This window comes from Elephantulus edwardii, unplaced genomic scaffold, assembly GCF_000299155.1.
Source record: "Elephantulus edwardii isolate Elephantulus edwardi_28Jun2011 unplaced genomic scaffold, EleEdw1.0 scaffold00447, whole genome shotgun sequence".
In the NCBI taxonomy this organism is placed as follows: Eukaryota; Metazoa; Chordata; class Mammalia; order Macroscelidea; family Macroscelididae; genus Elephantulus; species Elephantulus edwardii.
Window position 1 is genome coordinate 407850 of NW_006400197.1, and position 21212 is coordinate 429061.

Here is a 21212-nt window from a genome sequence, read left to right on the forward strand (position 1 = left end):
TTTTGATGATCATGCAAAATAATCAGGCTTTCTAGATTCTTAGACCTCTTTGAGCATTTGACTTGTTCTACAAGGACTCCAGCCTCTACTCGCCTCTGCAGACCCTCAGATTTCTTGTGTAGGCATCTAATTACAGGCAATAGACTCTGAATATGGCTCTGAGGGCTCCGTATCTAGGACCTTAGAATCCAGGTCAGCCCTGCAGCACAGACACATCAAACCTGTGGGTCGCATCTTTGTTCCATGCCCTGACACCAGCCTCCCAGCTGGCCGAGAATACCAGGGGTCTTTCTGGCACCATGATGTACTTTGTTAGCACCACCGTGGAGAAGTGCACAGTAGAAAGGAGCCAGAGTTACCAACCTCACTCACAAGTCATGCCTGCAGCCCATGCATTATTCCTGGCTGAGACTGGGCCTTGACCTGCCTCGAAGGGTCCCCAATAGTAACTGATGAGGTGTGCACATCTCACCCACATGAGGGAGAAAGCAGCTGCTACCCTGTTGTCCTAGGAGAGCGAGTGCTGGGAACACTCTTCTGAGAAGTGTCATTGAAGCTGAGAACAGTCATGCCAGTAAGCTCAAGTTAGAGACCCTTAGCTGCCCAGCACAGCATGGAAAATAGGCGCCTTTCATTTGCGTAAGTCCCCTTCCCCTGTGTCTGCAGGCCCTGGTGCTGTCACTACAGGTTCCCCGCATCTGTTCTGCCTTCCCAGCACAGCCCCTCATGCTCGTGTCCTCTCTCTGCCCTTCAAGGCTTAGCCTTGTCCATTCTTGCAGGCAGCTATGGCCCCACTGTCACAGTCCCAGCAGTTGTAGGAAAGGCCAGCAGTTGCTTGCCTCGCTCCATGTGGACAGGGATGCTTCCTTCCCTTCTAGCTCCACTTCCTACCACCCCTATCCCCAAACTCCTCAACCCAGAATTTGTATGGAGGGTGGAAAGTCACTCCAGTGGGATGTTTCCTTTGGGTGTAGAGTTATCAATCCCTAATGAAAATTAGTTCATTAGCTGGTTAACAGGTGTAAGATGGGTGCTGACCCGGGGTGGACAGGGGCAGGGATGAGTTAGCAGTGTGGCATGGGCATCTACTGCTCATAACATGAAATAGGGCATGCAGCTTACCTTTCAACCCCTCTATGTTCATCTGTGAAATGAAGACAGTCATTAACTCTGCATGCCCAAACCTTAACAAATTAGGGCCAGCCAGTGGCTGAAAGCACTGTGTAAACTGTGATGCACTTCACAAACATAAATGCACATAAGGCATGATGCCACCTAGAAGAACAGCTTTTAAAAAATTTTTTATTTTATTATTTTTCTGTGTCTGTGTACCATCAAATCAGATCTGACTGGTACAGGAGAAGTCTGTTCCTCCTTCTCCAGCAGAGCATCTGGTGGATTTGAACCATGCACCTCTGGGATTACAGTGCAGCTTCTGACCACTAGGCCAGCAGCTTTTTTGTTTTTAAGGATGGTATGGAGCTGTGGGAAATCAGGCCACAGGGTACGGGGCTGATCAGTGCTCAACTGGCCACATTTGCAGGATGCCCCTGCCTCGAGCTGTGTGGGATGAGGAAGGAAGTCAAACTTCCTCCCAAGAATTTTATTTGGGGCCAGGTCCACTCAGTCCCTGCTTCGGGTAAAGCCAAGGAGCTCCTATGTATCAACAAGTTCCAGAGGCGTCCAGGGATTCAGCTTTGTCAGGAACATGCATTGAACCAGTGAGTCATCCAGTGGGATCTCTGAGGTGGAGACAGCCTGGCAGTGCCCCAGGAGACAGCAGAAGCTGCTTCCTCCACAGCCTCACTCCACTGCCTAGGCCCGAGGCCAGCCAGGCCACTTAGACCACATGCCTCCCAACTACCCAGCTCCCCCCTCTGGCTTTTAGAAATAGGATGAACTGCATAAGAGTTGGAACTAAGCTGGACTGCCTTGTTTTTCTGAGTCTTGTGTTTTGCTTTTGACTGGGTGTAGACTTACCACTTTCCTGTCAGTGACTTTTAGTGGAAATTTTTTTAGTTTTCCTTCTCTAATAGGTTTCCACTTTATACAGGTTCTAGCTTTTGAAGGTTTTGGTGTATTCTTTATTATAGTTTTACATTGCAGAAAAAAACTAAACCTAAAAACAGAAGTTATCTACCAGCCTATCCCTGGAGGTAATTATCTTTACTTTTTTTATTTGAGTTTGTTCTTTGTGGGTCCCCCCCTTGCTGGTCTTATTAATCAGGGTATACTAGGTTCTACTGAGATAAGACATAACCCACTCATGAAATTGGAAGATCTTCTCAGAGGAAGTAAAGACTTCCCCACATCCCCAATACCAAGGCCCTATCCCTTCCCTAATTAAGAGCTCGACAAAATCAGTGAAATTTGTCTAGTAACAAACTATAAAAATGATCCCTGAAAGTATATTTCAGAGACCTGGAAGACTGCTACCTAATTAACTGACTGGAAAAGATCTATATTTGTTCTATTCACAAGATAGGTGACCCAACACAATGTGGAAATTATCAAACAATATAGTTAATATCACATGCAAACAAAACATTGCTGAAAGTCATCCAGAAACAACTAGAAGAGTACATTGATAGAGAACTGCTAGGAGTTCAATTAGGTTTTAGAAAATGCTGTGGCACCAGTGATATCATTGCTAGTGTCAGGTGAATTTTGGCTGAAAACAGGGAATGCCAAAAGAATATCTATTTATGTTTTCTTGACTATGCAGAACATTTCACTGGATGGATCGTAATAAACAATGGCTACCATTGAGAAGAATGGGAATTCCAGAATCACTTAATTATGCTTATACTAAACTTATACCTAGACCAAGAGGCTGTCGTCTGAACAGAGTAAGGGGACATAACGTGGTATGGAATCAGGAAAGGCATGCATCAAGGCTATAATCTTTCTCCACACCTGTTGTTGTTGTTACGTGCTGTCAAGTCATTTGTGATTCATAGCGACCCTATGTACAACAGCCTTAAACTCTGCTCTGTCCTGTGCCAATTGCACTGTCTCTGATACACCCATCCCAATTACCCCAGTCACTGAATCAATCCACCTCATAGAGGGCCTTCTCCTCCTGTGCCGTCCCTCCACCCTCCAAAGCATGATGTCCTTCTCCAAGGACCAGTCTCTCCTTACAACATGTCCAAAGTATGTCAGATAAACCCTCAGAATCCCTGCCTCCAAGGAGCAGCCCAGGTTAACCCTCTCCAGGATGAAGTTGTTTGTTTTCCTAGCAGTCCATGGTACCCTCAATACTCTTCTCCAGCACCACAGCTCAAAGGCATCAATTCTCCTTCTATCCTCCCTAGTCATTGTCCAACTATCTGACACATAACAAGTGATTGCAAAGACCATGACCTGCACCACATGCACCTTAGTCTCCAGAGACACTCATTGCTCTTCAGTACTTTGGAGAGGTCCCTAACAGCAGACTTTCCCATTGCGATATGTCTTTTAATTTCTTGGCTGCTGGTGCCAAGAGTGTTAACTGTGGAGCCAAGCAAACTAAAGCTGTGAACAATCTCAATCTCTTCACCATCCATCCTGATGCTGCCAATTGGCCCAGTGGTGAGAATCTTTGTCTTCTTGACATTGAGCTTCAATCCATATTGTAGGCTGCAGTCCTTGACCCTCTGCAGCAAGCACTTCAGGTCCTCCTCAGTTTCAGCAAACAGGGTTGTGTCATCTGCATAACGCAGACTGTTGATAGATCTTCCACCAATCTTGACCCCACGTTTCTCATAGAGCCCAGCCTCCCGAATAATCTGTTCTACATCAGGTTGCAAATGTATGGAGACAGGACACTTACTCATCTGTATAAATCTGGTGCTGACCACAGTTCTTGGAAGCTGAGCCTCTTGAGAGACTGATCTTGGATTCCTCAATCTGTATAGATCTATCAGCCATAAGAAGCCTCCAGCCTGAGGTGTGACTTAGACACTTGAGACTGACACCTTCAAGATTCAATGTTGCACTCAGAAAGTCTGCAGTCAGAGACCTCCCCAAATTATTTCAATGATCTCCATTTGATGACTAAGGTGTGCCTGATTCAGGCCATGGTCTTTCCAGTCACTTACTATGCACCTGAGAGCTGGGCAATGAATAAGGATGACAGAAGAATCGATGCGTTTGAGCTGTGGTGTTAGAGAAAAGTACTGAATATCTAATGGAGTGCCAAAAGAACAAATAGATATGTCTTAGAGAAAGCCAGCATGATCCTTGGAGGCAAAGATCATAAAGCTTTGCTCACATATTATGGGCATGTTGCTAGGAGAGTCTATTCCTTGGAGAGGAACATGATGCTTGGAAAGGCAGAGTTAGTGAAAGAGAGGAAGGCCCTCAACAAGGTGGATTGACACAGTGACTGCCTCAGTGAGCTCTAATGTGTCAGGAAATATGAGGATAACACAGTATAGGACAGAGATTAGATCTGTTGCTCGTAGGGTCACTAAGGGTTGTACTTGACTCAGTGGCATCTAACAGCAACTAACAATGTTCAGTCTATATGCTGTGTAAATAATTTGCAAAGCTGAACTTTACAAAGAAGAGAATAGCCTCAGGATTGGAAGAAGACTCGTCAACAACCTGCATTATGCAGATGACACAACTTTGCTTGCTGAAAACAAGGAAGACTTGAAGAAGCATTTGCTGCAGATGATCAAGGCTTGCACAGTCTTCAATATGGATTATATCTCAATATAATTAATATAGATTATAATATCAAGAAAACAAATATCTTAACCACTGGACCTATACACAACATCATGATAGGTGGAGAAAAATTGAGATTGTAAATTATTTCATCTTGCTTGGATAAGCAGTCAACACCCTTGGTATCAACAGCCAGGAGATGTATAACATTGGGAAAGCCTCCTATCAGGGACCTCTCTGAAGTCCTGAAGAACAATGATGTTAGTCTAAAGACTAAGTCATGCCTGATTAAAGCCATGGCTTTCCAGTCACCTGCTATACAACTAGACAATGAATAATGATAATAGGAGATGAATTGATGTCTTTGAGTTTTGGTATTGGAGAATATTATAGAATATCTCATGGAATGCCAAAAGAACAGATATGTCTTGGAGAAAGTGAAACCAGAGTGCTCCTTTGAGGCAAGGATGGTAAAGCTTCATCTCACACACTGAGCATATTACTAGGAGAGGCTATTACCTGGAAAGACATATCATGCTTAGAAAGGTCGAGGGTCAGCAAAAGAGAGGAAAACCCTCAGTGAGATGAATTGACATAGTGAATAAAGCAATGGGCTCAAATGTATCAGAGATGATGAGAAAGGCACAGGACAGGGTTCAGTTCTGTTGTTCATAGAGTTGCTATGTGTTGTACTCAATGCCAGTGCACCTAACATCAATTCAAGCCATAGACTTTTCAATTACTTCCTATGCATCTGAAAGCTGGAGAATGACAAGGTCCAGAGTGAAAAACAATGTATATGAACTTTATGAACTTTGTATGTAAACCAGTATAAATTTTTTTTTTTTAAAAAAGGAATGACCAAAAAGAAACCAATGCCTTTGAGTTGTGGTGTTGGAGAAGAGTACCAACTATCGCATGTACTTCAAAAGAACAAACAAATCTGTCTTAGAGGAAGTGCAGCCAGGTGCTCCTTAAAGGCAAGGAGGTGAAACCTCATTCCATGTACTTGGGGCATATTGTCAGGAAGAATCAGTCTTTGGAAAAAGACAGAATGCTTGGAAAGTTGGAGGATTAGAAAAAGAGCAGAAGACCCTACACGAGATGGATTGACACAGTGACTGTATCAATAGGCTTGGACAGATCAGAAATCATGAGGATGACACAGACTAGAGCAGGGTTCAGAACTGTTGTTCAGAGGGTTACTGTGCGTGAGTCATGTTGACTTGATGGCACCTAATAACAACCATCCTTTTCCAGCAAATTCTCCCTTCTCCTTTTAAAAACCAGTTACCAGCAGACTCTGACTTCTGGTGGCCTCATGTGTTGGAGCAGAATTATGCTCTATAGGATTTTCCATGGCTGAGGTTTTGGAGATCCAGCCCTTTCTTTTGTGTACATCTAGAGGGACTCGAACCACCTACCTTCTAGTAAGCAACCCAGCACATTGACTATTTCTTTGCACCACCTGGAGATTCCACCTCTTTCTTTGTCATTTTTTTACTCTCAACACACAGTTGAGATGGAAAACTGAGATTTTATTCAGAAAGTGTGAAATGCTGCTTTATTAGTCATCAAGCATGACTTCTTTTTAATTTCTTAAATAACTTTTGAAAAATAATCAGAAGGAGGTGTTGATTTTATTGAATGACTCTTTAACTCTGTTAAGTAATTGTTTTGGGGGGTGTTTTTTTTAAGTAAAGAAACCATTAAGCCCTCCTGTTTTAGCAGTTCCATCTCCCTTTATAGGGACCCTGAGGGAAAGAAAAGAAAAGCTCACCAACATCCCGATTTCAGGGCACTCATTTAAAGAATAAGAGCTCTGCTGACCATTATTGTCTAATCCACCAGATGCTCTGTGGGAGAAGGATGGACAGTCTCCTCCTGTGAGATTTACTGCCTCTGAAAACCCACTGGAGGCTCAGCCATGGGTTGATGGCACACAACAACAATAACGTAAAGAATTAGAGAAAGTGTTTTTGATAACACACAACTGATTATTTGGGACACAGGGGCTTTGAATGCAAATAATTGTCCACTACCCCAATCATTCAGAGTAATTCTTCCTGCAAATGGAGTTTTGTTTTAGATGCAGGATGAGCTGAGACCCTAGGTGTGTGCTTGGAGCTGGGACTCAGTGAACTGACTGGGCAAAAATTCCTGCCCAGCTTAAGCTAAGGGCAGAGAAGGGCACCTTGTGACATTACTTTACACTGATCTTCAGTCCTGTGCAGTTCCCTCTGAGTTGACTCACAGTGACGCTGGGTGTACCACAGTAGAACTGCCCCATGCGGATCTCAGTGGCTGTTATTCTTTTGGAAATAGATCTCTAGGCTTTTAGGCTGAAGTTTGTCTGGGAGAACTTAAACTGACCACTATTTGGTTAGTAGCTGTTTTCCTGTTGGTGCCCCCAGGGACTCTCACCTTGTACTTAGCAGGCTGCTTAGATGGGTGGGGACCCTTGGGTGGTGCTGGAAGCGCAGGATGAGATGGGCTGGAATGAGGCACATGGATGGTGTGGTGATTCTTTCTCTCCCCAGAACTGTCTCAGCAAACAACAACTCCTCACAGCCATTCATCAGCTGCAGCAGCTGCTGAAGGGCCAGGAGACCCGCTTCGCCGAGAGCATCCGCACCATGAAGAGCCGGCTGGCTGCACTGCAGAGTTCTGTGAGCAGGGCAGCCCCAGAAGCAGCCCCAGGTGGGTTCCCAGGTGAGCAGGCACCGGTACCTCAGCTTCTCCCCACCCCAGTTTTGCCCCCCCTAAAGAGCACTGAATCCTCACCCTATCCTAGCAGATTCCCGGGCCTTTCTTTGACACTTCTGGGGAGATGGTGTGTAGGGTGAAGGGCCGAGTGCAAGAGAAGAAGCCCACCTCCCCTCCTCGCCCTCAGCCTCGCTGTCATGTCACTTCTTTCACACCTTTACATTCGTTCTGGGCTTGACAACAGTTGAGTCAACATAAACCGTTAAGACCAAACACACTGCCACCCAGTCATGACGACTCTCCACTGTCCATTGAGGATTTCCAAGGATTTAAACCCAAAGAGGAGTCAGTCTCCTCCCTCCTTCTCCTTTGACCCGCTGGTGGATTGTATCCATAGACCCCTCAATTAGTAGCCCCACGTGTAACCAAGCATGTCACCAGGGCTCTTCCCTGTAGCCTTTACAAAGATGCTGGAAGGCAATAGTGTGAACCACAATGTATAAGAACTTTGTAAGCAAACCAATATAAAATAAAAATGTTTTAAAAAACAAAAAAGATGCTGGAAGGCACTGCTTCCAGGAGCTGTTTCCCCTTCCTCATTCCCATCCAGGTAAAGTCCAGTTAATTCACGTTTCTCAGACATAAGAATACCACAGAGTTGGAGACTCTTAAAGTCAAGACTGCCACAGAGTTGGCTCCAACTCAGAGCAGCTTTCCATTGGGTTTCTGAGGCTATAATCTGTACAGAGGAACCACTGCCAGATCCGAACCACTGGAGATATGCAGCCTTTGACTTAGGAGCAAACTTGTTATGAACTAAACCATCAGAGTTTCAAGAGGAGCTCTGGTGGCTTAATGGTAAGGAGTTGTGCTGCCAACCCAAAGGCACACAGTTCAAATCCAGCTTCATGGCAGAAAGACAGGCAATCTCCTCTTGGGTGATTTATTGCCTCCAGAAACCCACTGGAGGGTCAGCTGTGGATTGGCTCTGACTCGATATCACACAACAACAATTACCAGTAGTGATGGTGGAGGCGGGGGGGGGGGGTTGGCTGAGAACAAGTTCCGTTTGTCTGGTAAAGTTACATTGGGGCACCCCCAGACTTCCACCCACTAGAATTAAGCTCCAGGAAACACTGGGGTGCTGCTTACTGGTCACTCAGGTAATGGCCTTCCAGAGGTGGGTGGCTGGCTTTCCTCTCATCTCTCTTAGGGTAACGGCAGGCAGAAGAGTGGTCATCATATTTGTTCTCAGTGAGTCATGTATCTGTGTATGCGAGTCCCCAGGTCAGCAGCCACTTCCCTCAGCTTCTTCCCCACCCTGACCTGGCCCCTCGAAAGCATTAAATCCCTTACCCAAAGTGATCTTTAGCACTTTGGAGAAGTTCTTGACACAGATTTCCCCACTGTGACACGTCTTTTAATTTTATGACTGCTACTGCCATGGGTGTTGATGGTAAATCCAAGTAAAATTAAATAATTGACAACTTTAATAATAATAACAACAATAATACATAATAAAAGTTACATATTGGTCCAGTAGTGAAGATTCCTATTTTCTTAATGTTAAGATATTAGATTCGCTGTTGTTATGTACCATTGAACCAGAACCAATGCATAGCTGACATTTCAGTAGGTTTTCAGAGACTGTAAATCACACAAGAGGAGATTGCCTACCTTTTTCCCTCGGAGCAGCTGCTGAATTTGAACTACATCTTTGACCTGGTAGTGTATGTAACTCCTTACCACTAAGCCAGCAGAAGAACTAATTATTGTTAAATCATGATTCTTCTTATCCCCAGAAACAAGATCTTTCTTGCATTCACAGTGCTAGATTTTGAAAAATCTGTCAAGTAACCTTTTAAAAAGTTTACCACCATATATCTTGTCTCTCCATGAATGTGTCAGGGGTTCAGTGGTAAACCTCTCCACACAGAACACTTGGGTTCAATTTCCAGTCAGTGTGTCTCAAGTGTAGCTGCCACCATTATGTTAGTGGTGGTGCCACGTTGCTGAGACGCTGAGCAAGTGTGTCAGCAGTACATCCAGTCTCAGAGTCTAGGAAGAAAGGCCTGGTGAGCTACTTCCCAAAATCAGCCAGTGAAAACCCTGCGGAGCCCAACAGGCTGATTCCCAACAGATTCTAACCCTGGCACAGAACTGGGCATCAGCCATTGGGAGTCAGGAGCCATATGATGGCATCTTATAGCATTGTGGATCTCACATGTTGTTTGCCAGCCTGGGTACTGATTGGGACACTCCTGTGGCCAGAGAGGCCACTGGCTGCCATATCACAGTGACCACTGCAGGGTGGAGGTCTGAAATGTGCTTCAGGTCAAATTGTAAATAGTGTGAAAATAATCTTTTAGCCCCACCCCACCCCTTAAAATGCAATTGTGAGGAAGGCAAGCTGCTGGATCTGGAAAATCTGTTGTTCATAGGGTTACTATGAGTTTTCTAAGACTCAACAGCACCTAGCAACAATAACATACAGATCATCTCCCCTCCTATGTTTCTGGCCTTTCTTTTAAAGGGAGAGTCACAGCCTATGGGCTCCACAGCTTATCCTGGAAGCCTCATTCCATCCATACTTGTCATGCTTTCTTCCTGCTCATCACATTCTTACACATTCACTTCTCTCCAGGTGCAGGAGCATTGCCGGGGCTGCATGAACCCAGAAGACATGCTCTTAGTGAATCAGCAGAGCAGCTCAGCCCTCCACAGCAGCTGCAATTTGATGTAACTAAAAATTGACCTTTCATTTACATCATTCATTCCTTCCATGTGTCCTCTCCTCCCCAAATTCAAGGCCAATCTTTCCTGAACCGTGCTAGATTTTTGTAACTCATAGAATCTCTTTTTAAAGGATCACTACCCTATATTGTGGTGCGCCTGATCCAGGCCACGGTCTTCACAATTAATTGCTGTGCATCAGAAAGCTGGGCAGTGACTAAGCATGACAGAAGAGTTGATGCCTGTGAGTTTTGGTACTGGGGAAGAGTACTGAACATAATATAGGCTTCCAGGAGAACAAATAGGTCTGTTTTAGAGTGAGTGAAGCCAAGTTTCTCCTTGGAGGCTGGGATTTTGAAACTCCATTTCATGTATTTTGGGCACGTGGCCAGGAAGGACTAGTCCTTGGAGAAGAACATCATGCTTGGAAGAATGGAGAGACAACGCAGGAGAGGAAGACCCCAGATGAGATGGACTGACACTGTGACTGGGATTGTGGGGTAGATGTGTCATAAACAGAGAGAATTGCTAAGGATAGGGCAGGGATCAGAGTTGTTATTCATAGTGCCACTATGAGTCACAGTCAAATAGAGGGCACAAAATAACAACATTATGTCTCTGCTGGGAAGACATTGGTGATTTGAGGGGAAAAGCCTCCACACAGGAGACCTGGGTTCAAGCCTGTAGCATGTATTGAGCATGTTCCATGTGTCAGGCATAATTAGATGTTACCTTACCTGTGAGTTAGTCCAATAGGGCAGTAGCTGCTCCATGGGAGAAAGAGGGCAGTCTCCTCCCATGCAATTTAGTGCCTCTGAAAGTCCACCGGAAGGTGGCTTCCTACTCAGGGCCACATAACAATAATAAAGAGGCCCTTCCATTTCTGCCAAAATACTTGAAATAATTTCCAGCTGTAGTTAGGTGCCATTGAGTTGAGCCATAGTGACCCTATGAGCCGCAAATCTGAACCCAATTCTGAGCCTATCTCACTGTCTCCAACACACTTAGCCCAGTTATTGTGTCAATCTATCTTATCCAGGGTCTTCCTCACAATCTCTGACACACTCAATCAAGCACGTTGCTGTAGTCACTGTATCAATCCATCTGGTTGATGGTCTTCCACTCCTTGGTGGTCCCTCCACCTTTCCAAGCATAATGTCCTTCTCTAAGAAGCAGCCTTGCCTAGCACCATGCCCAAAGTGTGTGAGACGAAGCTTTATTGTCTTTGCCTCCTAGAAGCACTGTTAGCTGCACCTTCTTCAGGACATATGTCTTTGTTCTCTTGGAAGTCCATGGGATAGTATTCAGTACTCTTCTCTAACACGCTTCAAAGGCATCAGTTTTTCTTCTGTCATCCTTATTCATTAGCCAGCTTTTAGATGCATAACAAGTGACTGAAAAAACCATGGCTTAAGTCAGGTACACCTTTGTCCTGAAATTGACATCATTGCTCCTCAATAATTTGGAGAGATCCCTGGCTACAGACTTTCCCAGTGCAATATGTCTCCTTATCTCCTAAGTGTATTAATTATAAATCCAAGTAAGATGAAGTCATTGACAGTTTTAGTCTTTTCACCATCTATCATGATGTTGCCTACTACTGGTCCAGTGGTGGGGAGTTTTGTCTCATTGACATTGAGGTGCAATCCATATGTTGTCTTCATCTTCTTTCTGCAAGTCTTTGCTCTTGCAAAGCCTCACCTGGCCATGCTACTCAGAATTGTCCACCTTCCTCTCAAATCCCTATCCCTGATTTCTGTTTACATTTTCTAGGAAATACTTTTCATCTCTTATCACATCCTATCATTTACTTATTGATCTTGTTTACTCATCATCCCACTTGCTAGACGGGGGGACTTCCTGAAGGCAGTTTTTTCTGTTTTGTTTGATGCTATATTCCAATTATCTAGCATAGAACTTGTCCATGTAAGCACTCAATAAGTAATTTGTCATTCATCCATTTGTTCAAGAACTATTTATTGTACCAGGGATCAGAGTGGCTGGGGCTGAAGATGCAAGGACAAACATGCTTTTTGATGGAGATGATTACCAACAAACATGGAAACCAGTTAGCCAGGCATATGAGTCCAGTGGATCTTAGTGTTAGGAAGAAAGCAGAGTGAGCTCAAGGGCCTTTACCCAGAGCTCACAGGAAGAGGTGATGATCAGAGAGGGGAGAGTGAGAGAGAACCTCCCACCTCCAGGTGAAGAAAGAACAATGGCCAAGGCCTGAAGGTGGCTCTAGGCCCAGCCTGTTGGGGAAAATGAACAGAACCCCACACCATTGGAACTGCATAAAGGCCACCAAGTGGGTGGCAGTGATGGGTGGCTTCTAGGTCTGCTGGAGCCCTGTGCACAGCACTTGGTGTCTCTGAGCTAGTCTCTAAGGGGCAATCTAAGTACTTATCCTGTAGAGTGCTCTGAGACTTCTCTGAGGTGTATTTCCATTGCCAGCACTGTATCCAATCCAGGCAGGCATTCAGAAGAGGGCTGATTACAAATGGGATGCTGTATGACTGGAGGTGATATCTGAGAGGCATGAAACCTGGTCTGGGAAACTGACTTGCTCCAATAACTACACACTGTCCTCTTGCCCCTCGTGCTCAGTGACCAGAGCTTATGGGATCCCTCTCTGCTAGCTTTTACCTGACAACTGGAACGATGACCAGAATTGTTCCAGGAGCCGATCAACACCCTGCCTTGGTGGAAAGCCCCCATCAAGCATGCCTCTTGCCCTGATACTCTCCCTCCTGCCTTAGCCTCCCATTTATAAGCTGCTTAGTTGCCCCACCCTGGTGCGCTTGCATCCTGAACATGCTTGAGCTTGTGGATGTTGACCAATCAATACCCCTTGTGCCTTGATTGAGTAATCATAAGTCTTTATCGCTATCTAAATGGCTGTGGTCCAAGAGGAAGGGATCCTAACCTCATGCTTTCTCCTCACAGTCTCCTGCCCTGCGCTGACTGCCCCTCTGGATGGCAGGAAGTTTGGAGGCAAGTATCTAATGGATCACGAAGTCCACTTCACCTGTGACCTGGGATTCCGGCTGGTCGGGCCCAGCAGTGTTGTGTGCCTGCCCAATGGCACATGGACTGGAGAGCAGCCCCACTGCAGAGGTACCTCGCTCCTGTCCTCTCATTAGGCCAGATACATTTTGTTCCAGCAGGGTCTGATAAATAGAGGTGGTCATTCCTGGGACACTTTCTGCCTGATTCTTCAACAATTCTTCACCCTCTAGCAGCTAATGTGCCTGCTCACTTACCTTCCTCCAAGGCATGGCTTGGTCACTATGGACAAAAACTACTAAGCTTTCCTGACAGGTTAGCCTTGATTCTCTTAAGGGGAAACTGAGACCAGACACCAGGATGGCTGAGCTAAGATTCAAACATGTACACTCTGACCCTAGAATCTACACCTTTTGATAGCTCACTGCCCTGGACACTTGTGACTGGCTATTATAAATGATGTTTTGGTGGTGGTATTGGGTGCCAGTCAACTACAATCTATAACGACCATATGAACATCAGGTTAGAACTTTGCCCTGTCCTGTGGTAACCTCACAATCTCTGCCTTGCTCGAGCCCATTCTTGCAGTTACTGTGACAGTCCATCTGTTTAAGGGTCTTCCCCTTCCTCTCTTTTGCTGGCCTTCTGCCTTTTCTAGCATGATATCTTTTTCCAAGGACTGGTCCCTCCTAACTTGCCTATGTATGTGAGAAAATGTTTCACTATCCTTAACCTCTAAGGAGCACCCCCGCCACACCTCCTCCAAGACAAACTTGCTTGTAGTTTTGGCAATCCATGGTGTATACAAACACCACCGTTCAAAGGCATTCATTCTTCTTCTGTCTTCCTTGTTCTTTGCCAAACTTTCAGATACATAGGAAACAACTGAAAATATCATTACTTGGATCTGTGCATGTTAATCGTTAAACTGACATCCTTGATCTTTAGCACTTTAAAGAAGTCTTTGTCAGCAGATTCTCCCAGTGCAACCTGTTTTTTTATTTGCCTTGGAAAAGGTGCAGCCAGTTTGCTCCTTGGAGATAAGGATGGTTATATATCCTCTGGACATGTTGTTAGGAGGTACTGTTCCTTCGAAAAGGAACTCATGCTTGGAAAGGTAGAGTATCAGCAAAGGAGGGGAAGACCGTCAACAAGATGCTCTGATACAGTGACTGTAACAATGGGCTCAAGTGTGTCGGAGGTGATGAAGAAGGCACAGAGTTGATTCAATGGCACTTAACAAGAACCACCCTAGTGATAAACATTATAGTGAGAAACCCTGTAAGTCAGGGAGAAGATCAGAGCAGAGGTACTGTGGGCTGCTCTGCTCTAGGCTCCAGTTTGGTGAGCTTAGAGAGTGAAGAAATTGTTTAGATGTCACAGTGATGCCTGAGGTAGGGAGGAAAGCTGTGGGGATGAGGTGATGGGGAAATGTGAAACTCTCTTCTATCTATGCTAGGTTTGAGGATAGTAACTTACTGTCTCTTGGTTCTTGAGGTTTTGGTATCTGAAATCTGGATGTGGACGGAGCCATATTAGCTCCAAAGACCCGGGAGAGATCTTTTCTTGTCTCACTTTACTTCTGGTAGGCCCCCGCATTCCCTTGGCTTACAGGTACAGCATCACCTTTCACTCTATCTATTTCCTCTTATTTGTGATAGAACCCCACTCAGACTGGGTTGGGATCCACCATATCCCAATATGGCTTCCTGTTAACTAAATGATAACATCTTCAAAGAATTATTTCCACAAAACAAAATTTAACAGAGCAGTAAACAACAAATGCTGGTGAGGTTGTGGAGAAACTGAAACCCTTATTCACTGTTGGTGGAAGTGGTGCAACCACTATGGAAGGCATTATGGCATTTTCTCAAAAAGTTGCAAATAGAAATACCATTTGACCCAGCTACTGGGAATATACCCTAATGAAACCAATACTACCACCCATGCAGATATATACACACCCATGTTTATTGTAGCTTTGTTCACAACAGCAAAGAGTTGGAAACAACCCAACAACCATCAACAAATGAATGGATAGGGAAGCTGTGGTATATTCACACAATGGAATATTATGCTGCATTGAAAAACAAGGAACTCATGAAATATTATGCAAAATGGATAACTCTGAAGGACATTATGCTGAGTGAAATATCTCAGTCACAAAAGGACAAATACTGCATAATGCCATTGTTGTAAAGCAGGACTGACATCGGTGTTGGGGGGAGACGGGGGAGACTGAGAAAGATGGGATAAATAATATATACTGCATTGAAACAGATGAGGGAGAGAACTGTTTAGGAGGAATACATGATTAGTTATTATGGTCATGACAAGAGTCCAGAATGAAAGCTGCACAGTGGAATGGACTGGTGCTGGGGGATTATATAACAATGAAAGATTTTTTTTAACTTTTCAAAGAGAAAAGCAAACTTGTGGGTAGGGGCGGGCAGGGAGGAAAGTGTGCAACAAGGAATGAATGGAAATCCAAAGTCTCTGTAAACATTTATTAAAACATTTTTTAAAAGGAAGTATTTTCAAACTAAATTTAAGGTTATAATCATAGATTCCAGGGTATCTATTTTCAGGGCATGCAGTTCAATCCATATCAACATTTGAATTACAGATTGGTATGGTGTATGTAAATTAGCCTTGGTGTTATATTTAAATCCTGGATGACACTAGAGGACTGCTTGGAGCAGCTCACGCAGGACTTTCAATAGAGTCACATTTCTAATCTAAAACCTAGGTGAGGCTAAAGCAGGAAACAAGGAACCTGCCTGCCCCAAATGAGATCATAGATATTTTTCATTTCTTTAAGTGTAAAGTTAGCTATGTATTCACACTGTGGTTGTGATTTAACAAGAAAACTAGAATATCCTAACCAGTGTGCTCAGCCAACTGCTGTGCATGACCTCTCACCAGGTTAGGAGACTCTGTACTGGCAATTCTGTGCTCAGCACAGTGTGTTCAATTAATGGTGCTGTCTCCAGGCATACACTTAAATGGTGCCAGCCAAACCTGCCAAGAGGGAGACATTGGGCTCTGATCTGCTTTGTGATGACCAGTCAATGACAGTCTTTAAGGATGACTGGAGACGAACTGAAGCCTTTGAGTTGTGGTATTGGAGAATAGTACTGAATATGCCATCAACAACTGAAAGAACAAACTGAAATGTCTAGGAGAAAGCCAGCCAGAGTGCTGCTTTGAGGGAAGGATGGCAAATATTTGTCTCACATACTTTGGGCAAATTATTAGGAGGGCATATGCCTTGAAAAGGGACATCATGCTTAGAAGGGTGGATGGTCAGTGAAGGAAGACCCTTAATAAGATGGACTGCTATGGTAACTGCAGCAATGGGCTCAAATCTGTCAGAGATTATGAGGACTGCACAGGATAGGATGGGTTCAGATCTGTTGTTCATGAGGTCATTGTGTGTACTCGACTCAACAGCACATGATAAATAGCACAGTTAACTAATTGATGTTTGTGGTACGTGCTGTCAAGGAATCGAATGATGGACTGAGGGAGTAAATCACAACCACCACACCACCAAAACCCCAAACATACACTAAGAGCTTCTCGGAGAAGGTGCCATAGGTGCTAAGACAGAGAGAATGAGGGAGCTGGTCACATGATGGCTGTTGTGGAGATACGGTGAAGCCACCCCCAAGCACGGACAATTTGTGCAGAGACCTCCAAGACAAGGAGAAATTGAAATTGTTTATGGAGTCAAATAAATAGAAACCTTAACTGGAGTGTGTGAACTGAGAATGAAAAGGACAGGGCTAAGACGTACACACAGTCCAGCTATATAGACATGCAAGCGTGATTTGGGTTCTGAGTCCAGTAGACCAGGTTAATGACAAGAGGTCTGTGACTGGATTTGTGATTTGCTGCTATTTAAAGGATGCTTTGGAGGTGGTGAGGAAGGAGTCTGGAAACGAGTTAGGTGGCCACCTGAGGAGCCCAGGGGGAGAGGTGATAGATGGCAGTCCCCTCAGTGTATTTCAGTTCGAGATATGCTTGGAACATAACTAGAGGCTTTCACAGCCATATCCTGTGTGGGTCGAGAGTGAGTGGTGAAAAGCTAGGAAGACTCTCCAACTCGGTCATACAAGGTGGATGATAAATGATGATGCAAACTGAGTAAGAGATGTGGGTTTGTTTTATAAATTTGTTCTGTAGATGTGGGAGGTGAGAGGTGGAAAAGACTGGAGAAGGAAAGCAGTTCAATGATGAGAATTCTACTTTTGACATGTTAAGTTAAAATATGCCACATGTAGGGGAGAATCATTTATTCAGCCCATGGAGTATGGACAGTTGTGTATACACAATCTCAGGCTTAAGAGAGAAGGAGAGTTAGAAACATACATTTGATTTGCACAGCTCGAAACTCATTGCTGATGAGTTGGAACTTGTAGTTTGGGTTTCTGGGACTAACTTGCACAGGGAACTCCTCATCTTTCACCATCAGTGGACTTGAACTGCTGGAGAGGCTCTGCTTTTGGGTCAACAGACACCTCCCTCAGCTACATGACCAAAGCTTCCTACCGAAGGTCCAGAGCAAAGAAAGCACTTTTCAATCCATAGGTAGAGATGAGGGGAGAGAGTCAGGAAGAAAAGAGGCTCAGGACTGAAACCTAAGGAGAGTGTAAGTGGAGGTGGGAGAGGGACAAAAAGACTAGGGCAGAGATTCTGCATTTGTCCACAAAGAGGCTGCAGAAAAGTCCAGGAAGTGGTGCTGGATTGAGAGCATGGAAGCTGTTCTAGCTAATAGCCCCTTCTCTCCAGGTCAGACCATTTAACCTTCTGCATCCCAAAGCCATTTTCCTGAGACCTTGAGTTGTTGTTGTTGTTATGTTCTATCGAGTCAACTGTGACTCATAGAGACCCTATGTACAATAGCCCTAAGCTCTGCCCTATCCTGTGCCAATCTCACCATCTCCATCCGACACACCTACCCCCATTATCCCAGTCACTGAATCAATCCATCTCATTGAGGGCCTTCCCCTCCTGCGCTGTCCTTCCACCCTCCCAAGCATGACATCCTTCTCCTAGCACCAGTTCCTCCTTGCAACATGCCCAAAGTATGTCAGATGAAGCTTCAGAATCCTTGACTCCAAGGAGCAGCCGGGCTTCATCCTCTCCAGGACAAACCTGTTTGTTTTCCTTGAGTAGAAAGAGGAATTAATTCAATAGTTATGGAGTATCTATCTGACTGGGGGACTGACTGGCCACATGAATGAATGAATGAATGAATGAATAAAACGTTTTTTAAGTAACAGGAAAAAAAAACACCCTCAAAACCAACACCAAAAACCCACCTTCTGCCTTATTCCAAGGTTTCTGAACTACCAGTGTGCAAAGTTAACAGAGCAGGAAGATGTCACAATCTTAAAATGTTATCTCTGATTTTAAAACTGATACATAGTCACTTGAAACATTTGGAAGCCAGTTTGCTATGTTGTTGTTGTTATTATGTGTCATTGAGTCGCTTGCAACTTATTGCAACCCTGTGTACAACAACTTTGAACCCTGCTCTAACCTGAGCCAATTTGAGTTTCTGACATGCCCACTCCTATTACTCCAGTCACTGAGTCAATCCATCTCATCCAGAATCTTCCTGTCTTGTACTGTCCTTCCACCCTTCCAGCATGTTGTCTTTCTCCAAGGTCTAGTCTCTACTTGCAATATACCCAAAGTACACCAGATGGAGCTTCAAAATCCTTGCTTCCAAGAAGCAGCCTGCTTTCACCTTCTCCAGGATGGACCTACTTGTTCTCTTAACAGTTCCTGGTATATAATCAATACTCTTCTCCAGCACCACAATTCAAAGGCATTGATTCTTCTTCTGTCATCCTTAGTCATTGGTGCATAGCAAGTAATTGTAAAGACCATGGCCTGGATCAGGCACACCTTAGTCTCTAGACTGACATCATTGCTCTTTAGTACTCTGAAGAGGCCCCTGATAGCAGATTTTCCCAATGCAATTCATTTTTACTTCCTGATTGCTGGTACCTAGAGTATTAATTGTGAAGCCAAGCAATCTGAAGCTGTCAATAATCTCAATCTCTTTATCATCTATCGTGATGAAGAAGCTTTTGAGACTGACCATCAATCATTTGAGCATCTATCAATTGGCGCAGAGATAAGAATCTTTGTTTTCTTGATGTTCAGTTTCAGTCCATATTTAAGGCTGCATTCTTTGACCTTCTGCATCAAATGCCTCAGGTCCTCCTCAGTTTGAGCAGGCAAAGTTGTGTCATCTGTGAAATGTAGGTTGTTCATGAGTCTTCCTCCAATCCTGGTGCCACATTCCTGCTCATAGAGCCCAGCCTCCTGGATGATCTGTTCCACATCTAGATTGAAAAGGTATAGAGATAGGCTGCATCCCTGACATACACCTTCATGATCTTAAATTATGCAGTGTTTCCTTGCCCTGTTCTGACGATGGCCTCCTGTTACAAGTATAGGTTTCCCATAAGTACAATCAAGTGCTCTGGGATTCCCATTCTTTTCCAGGTTAGCCATGATTTATTGTGATCCACACAGTCAAATGCATTCGCATAGTCAATGAAACACAGATATTCCTCTGGAACTCACTGCTTTCAGCCAAGATCATTCTAACATTGGCTATACTATCTGTAGTACCATGGTTTCTTCTAAATTCAGCCTTTACATCTGGCAGTTCTGTTGATGTGCTACTTTGGTCGTTTTTGGATAATTTTTGGCAGGATTTTGCTTTCCTGTGATATTAACCATTTTGTTCAAAAATTTCCACACTCTGTTGGGTTACCTTCTTTTAGAAAGGGAACAAATATAGATCTCTTCCAGTCAGTTGGCCAAGTGGTTGTCCTCCAGATTTTTTGGCACAACTTGGTGAGTGCATCCAAGGCAGTATTTGTTGAAATATGTCAACTGGTTTGCAATCAATTCGTGGGGCCTTGTTTTTTTGCCAATTCTTTCAGAGCAGCTTGAACGTCCCCTTTCATTATGGCAGGATATACTCCCTGAAATTTTACTGTCAGAGTTAAAATTTTTTTAAAAGCTGTATGGAATGCCTTCTAGTCTCTTATCAAAACATATATATGAAAATTTTATAAATTCATTTACATGGCAATTTTTCAATTAATGCTAAGAAATAGTTTCTAAGATTAATGAAATAATGCCTCTTTATTTAACTCCATTATTCCCACATTTTTATAATTGTAAATATCAAGATAAACATCTTAAGACTTTATTATGAAAAATTTCAAATACGTACTATGTACCAATAAGCTAACTTCAATAATTATTATCAAGATAGCAAGCTTCTTAATATCACAAAAAGTTTACCCAATTGCCTAATATTTTGGGTTGGGTTGCATAAACCCCCAGCAGTACCCAAGCCCCGCCCCCACCTCTTGGTGGTAGTGTCCAAGCCCTGTGCTCCTTAAGCCCCCCCAGTCCCTTGCATTCCTCCCCTTCTGCCGCACCCCCTTGCAGCTCCACAACCACGCACCTCAGCCGCCGCCACAGCCCTGTGACCTCAGGGCACCACCGCGGATCCAGCCATCACCTGGAGCTATCAGCCAAGCTGTTGTGGAACTAACCGGGCAGGAGAAAGGCCGGTAGGATCTTGGCTGGGTTAACTGGGGCATTGCTGATTACCTGGGAGAGCACCTAAGGGCATGCCCACTGGTGAGGAATTTGGCCAAGCTCTCTTGGGCTACACCAACTGACCAAAACGAGTCATCCAGCTGGCTTCTGTGAACTCTGCAGACCAGCCAGAAGCTAGTGGGTTGGTGGGAATTTGACCTTGACTTTTCGGATCCTGTCAGATTCAGGACCCTGCTGGAGCAGGGGCTGTTGTGTGAGGGCACCTGCGTAAGTGCCACCAGGCAGAGAACACTGAGAAAACCACTGGGTAGGAAACAGACAGCAGGAATTTAGTAAGGACCCCAGTCGTGAGCACACTGAGACAGCAGAGGTTTGAGCAAGGTCCCCCAAGTGTTTGACCTGCCCTTGCGATCACCCAACCCTTTGCCTGCCTCACCCCATTTGGCTCCACACCAGTGCCTACACGTCTGGGCAATCAACTTGCCTTTAAACAGGAGTACCTTGAC

At 44.5% G+C, this 21212-nt stretch overlaps 1 protein-coding gene across 1 annotated transcript in view; it reads left to right on the forward strand.

The window, feature by feature from the left end:
- Positions 1-568: 568 nt before the first annotated feature.
- FBLN7 (fibulin 7) overlaps positions 569-21212 on the forward strand; it is a 42103-nt gene continuing 21459 nt past the window's right edge. Inside the window, 4 exon segments of the mRNA XM_006902765.1 lie at positions 569-574; positions 667-732; positions 7200-7359; positions 13045-13215. Of these exon segments, the coding sequence (XP_006902827.1) occupies positions 569-574; positions 667-732; positions 7200-7359; positions 13045-13215 (403 nt within the window).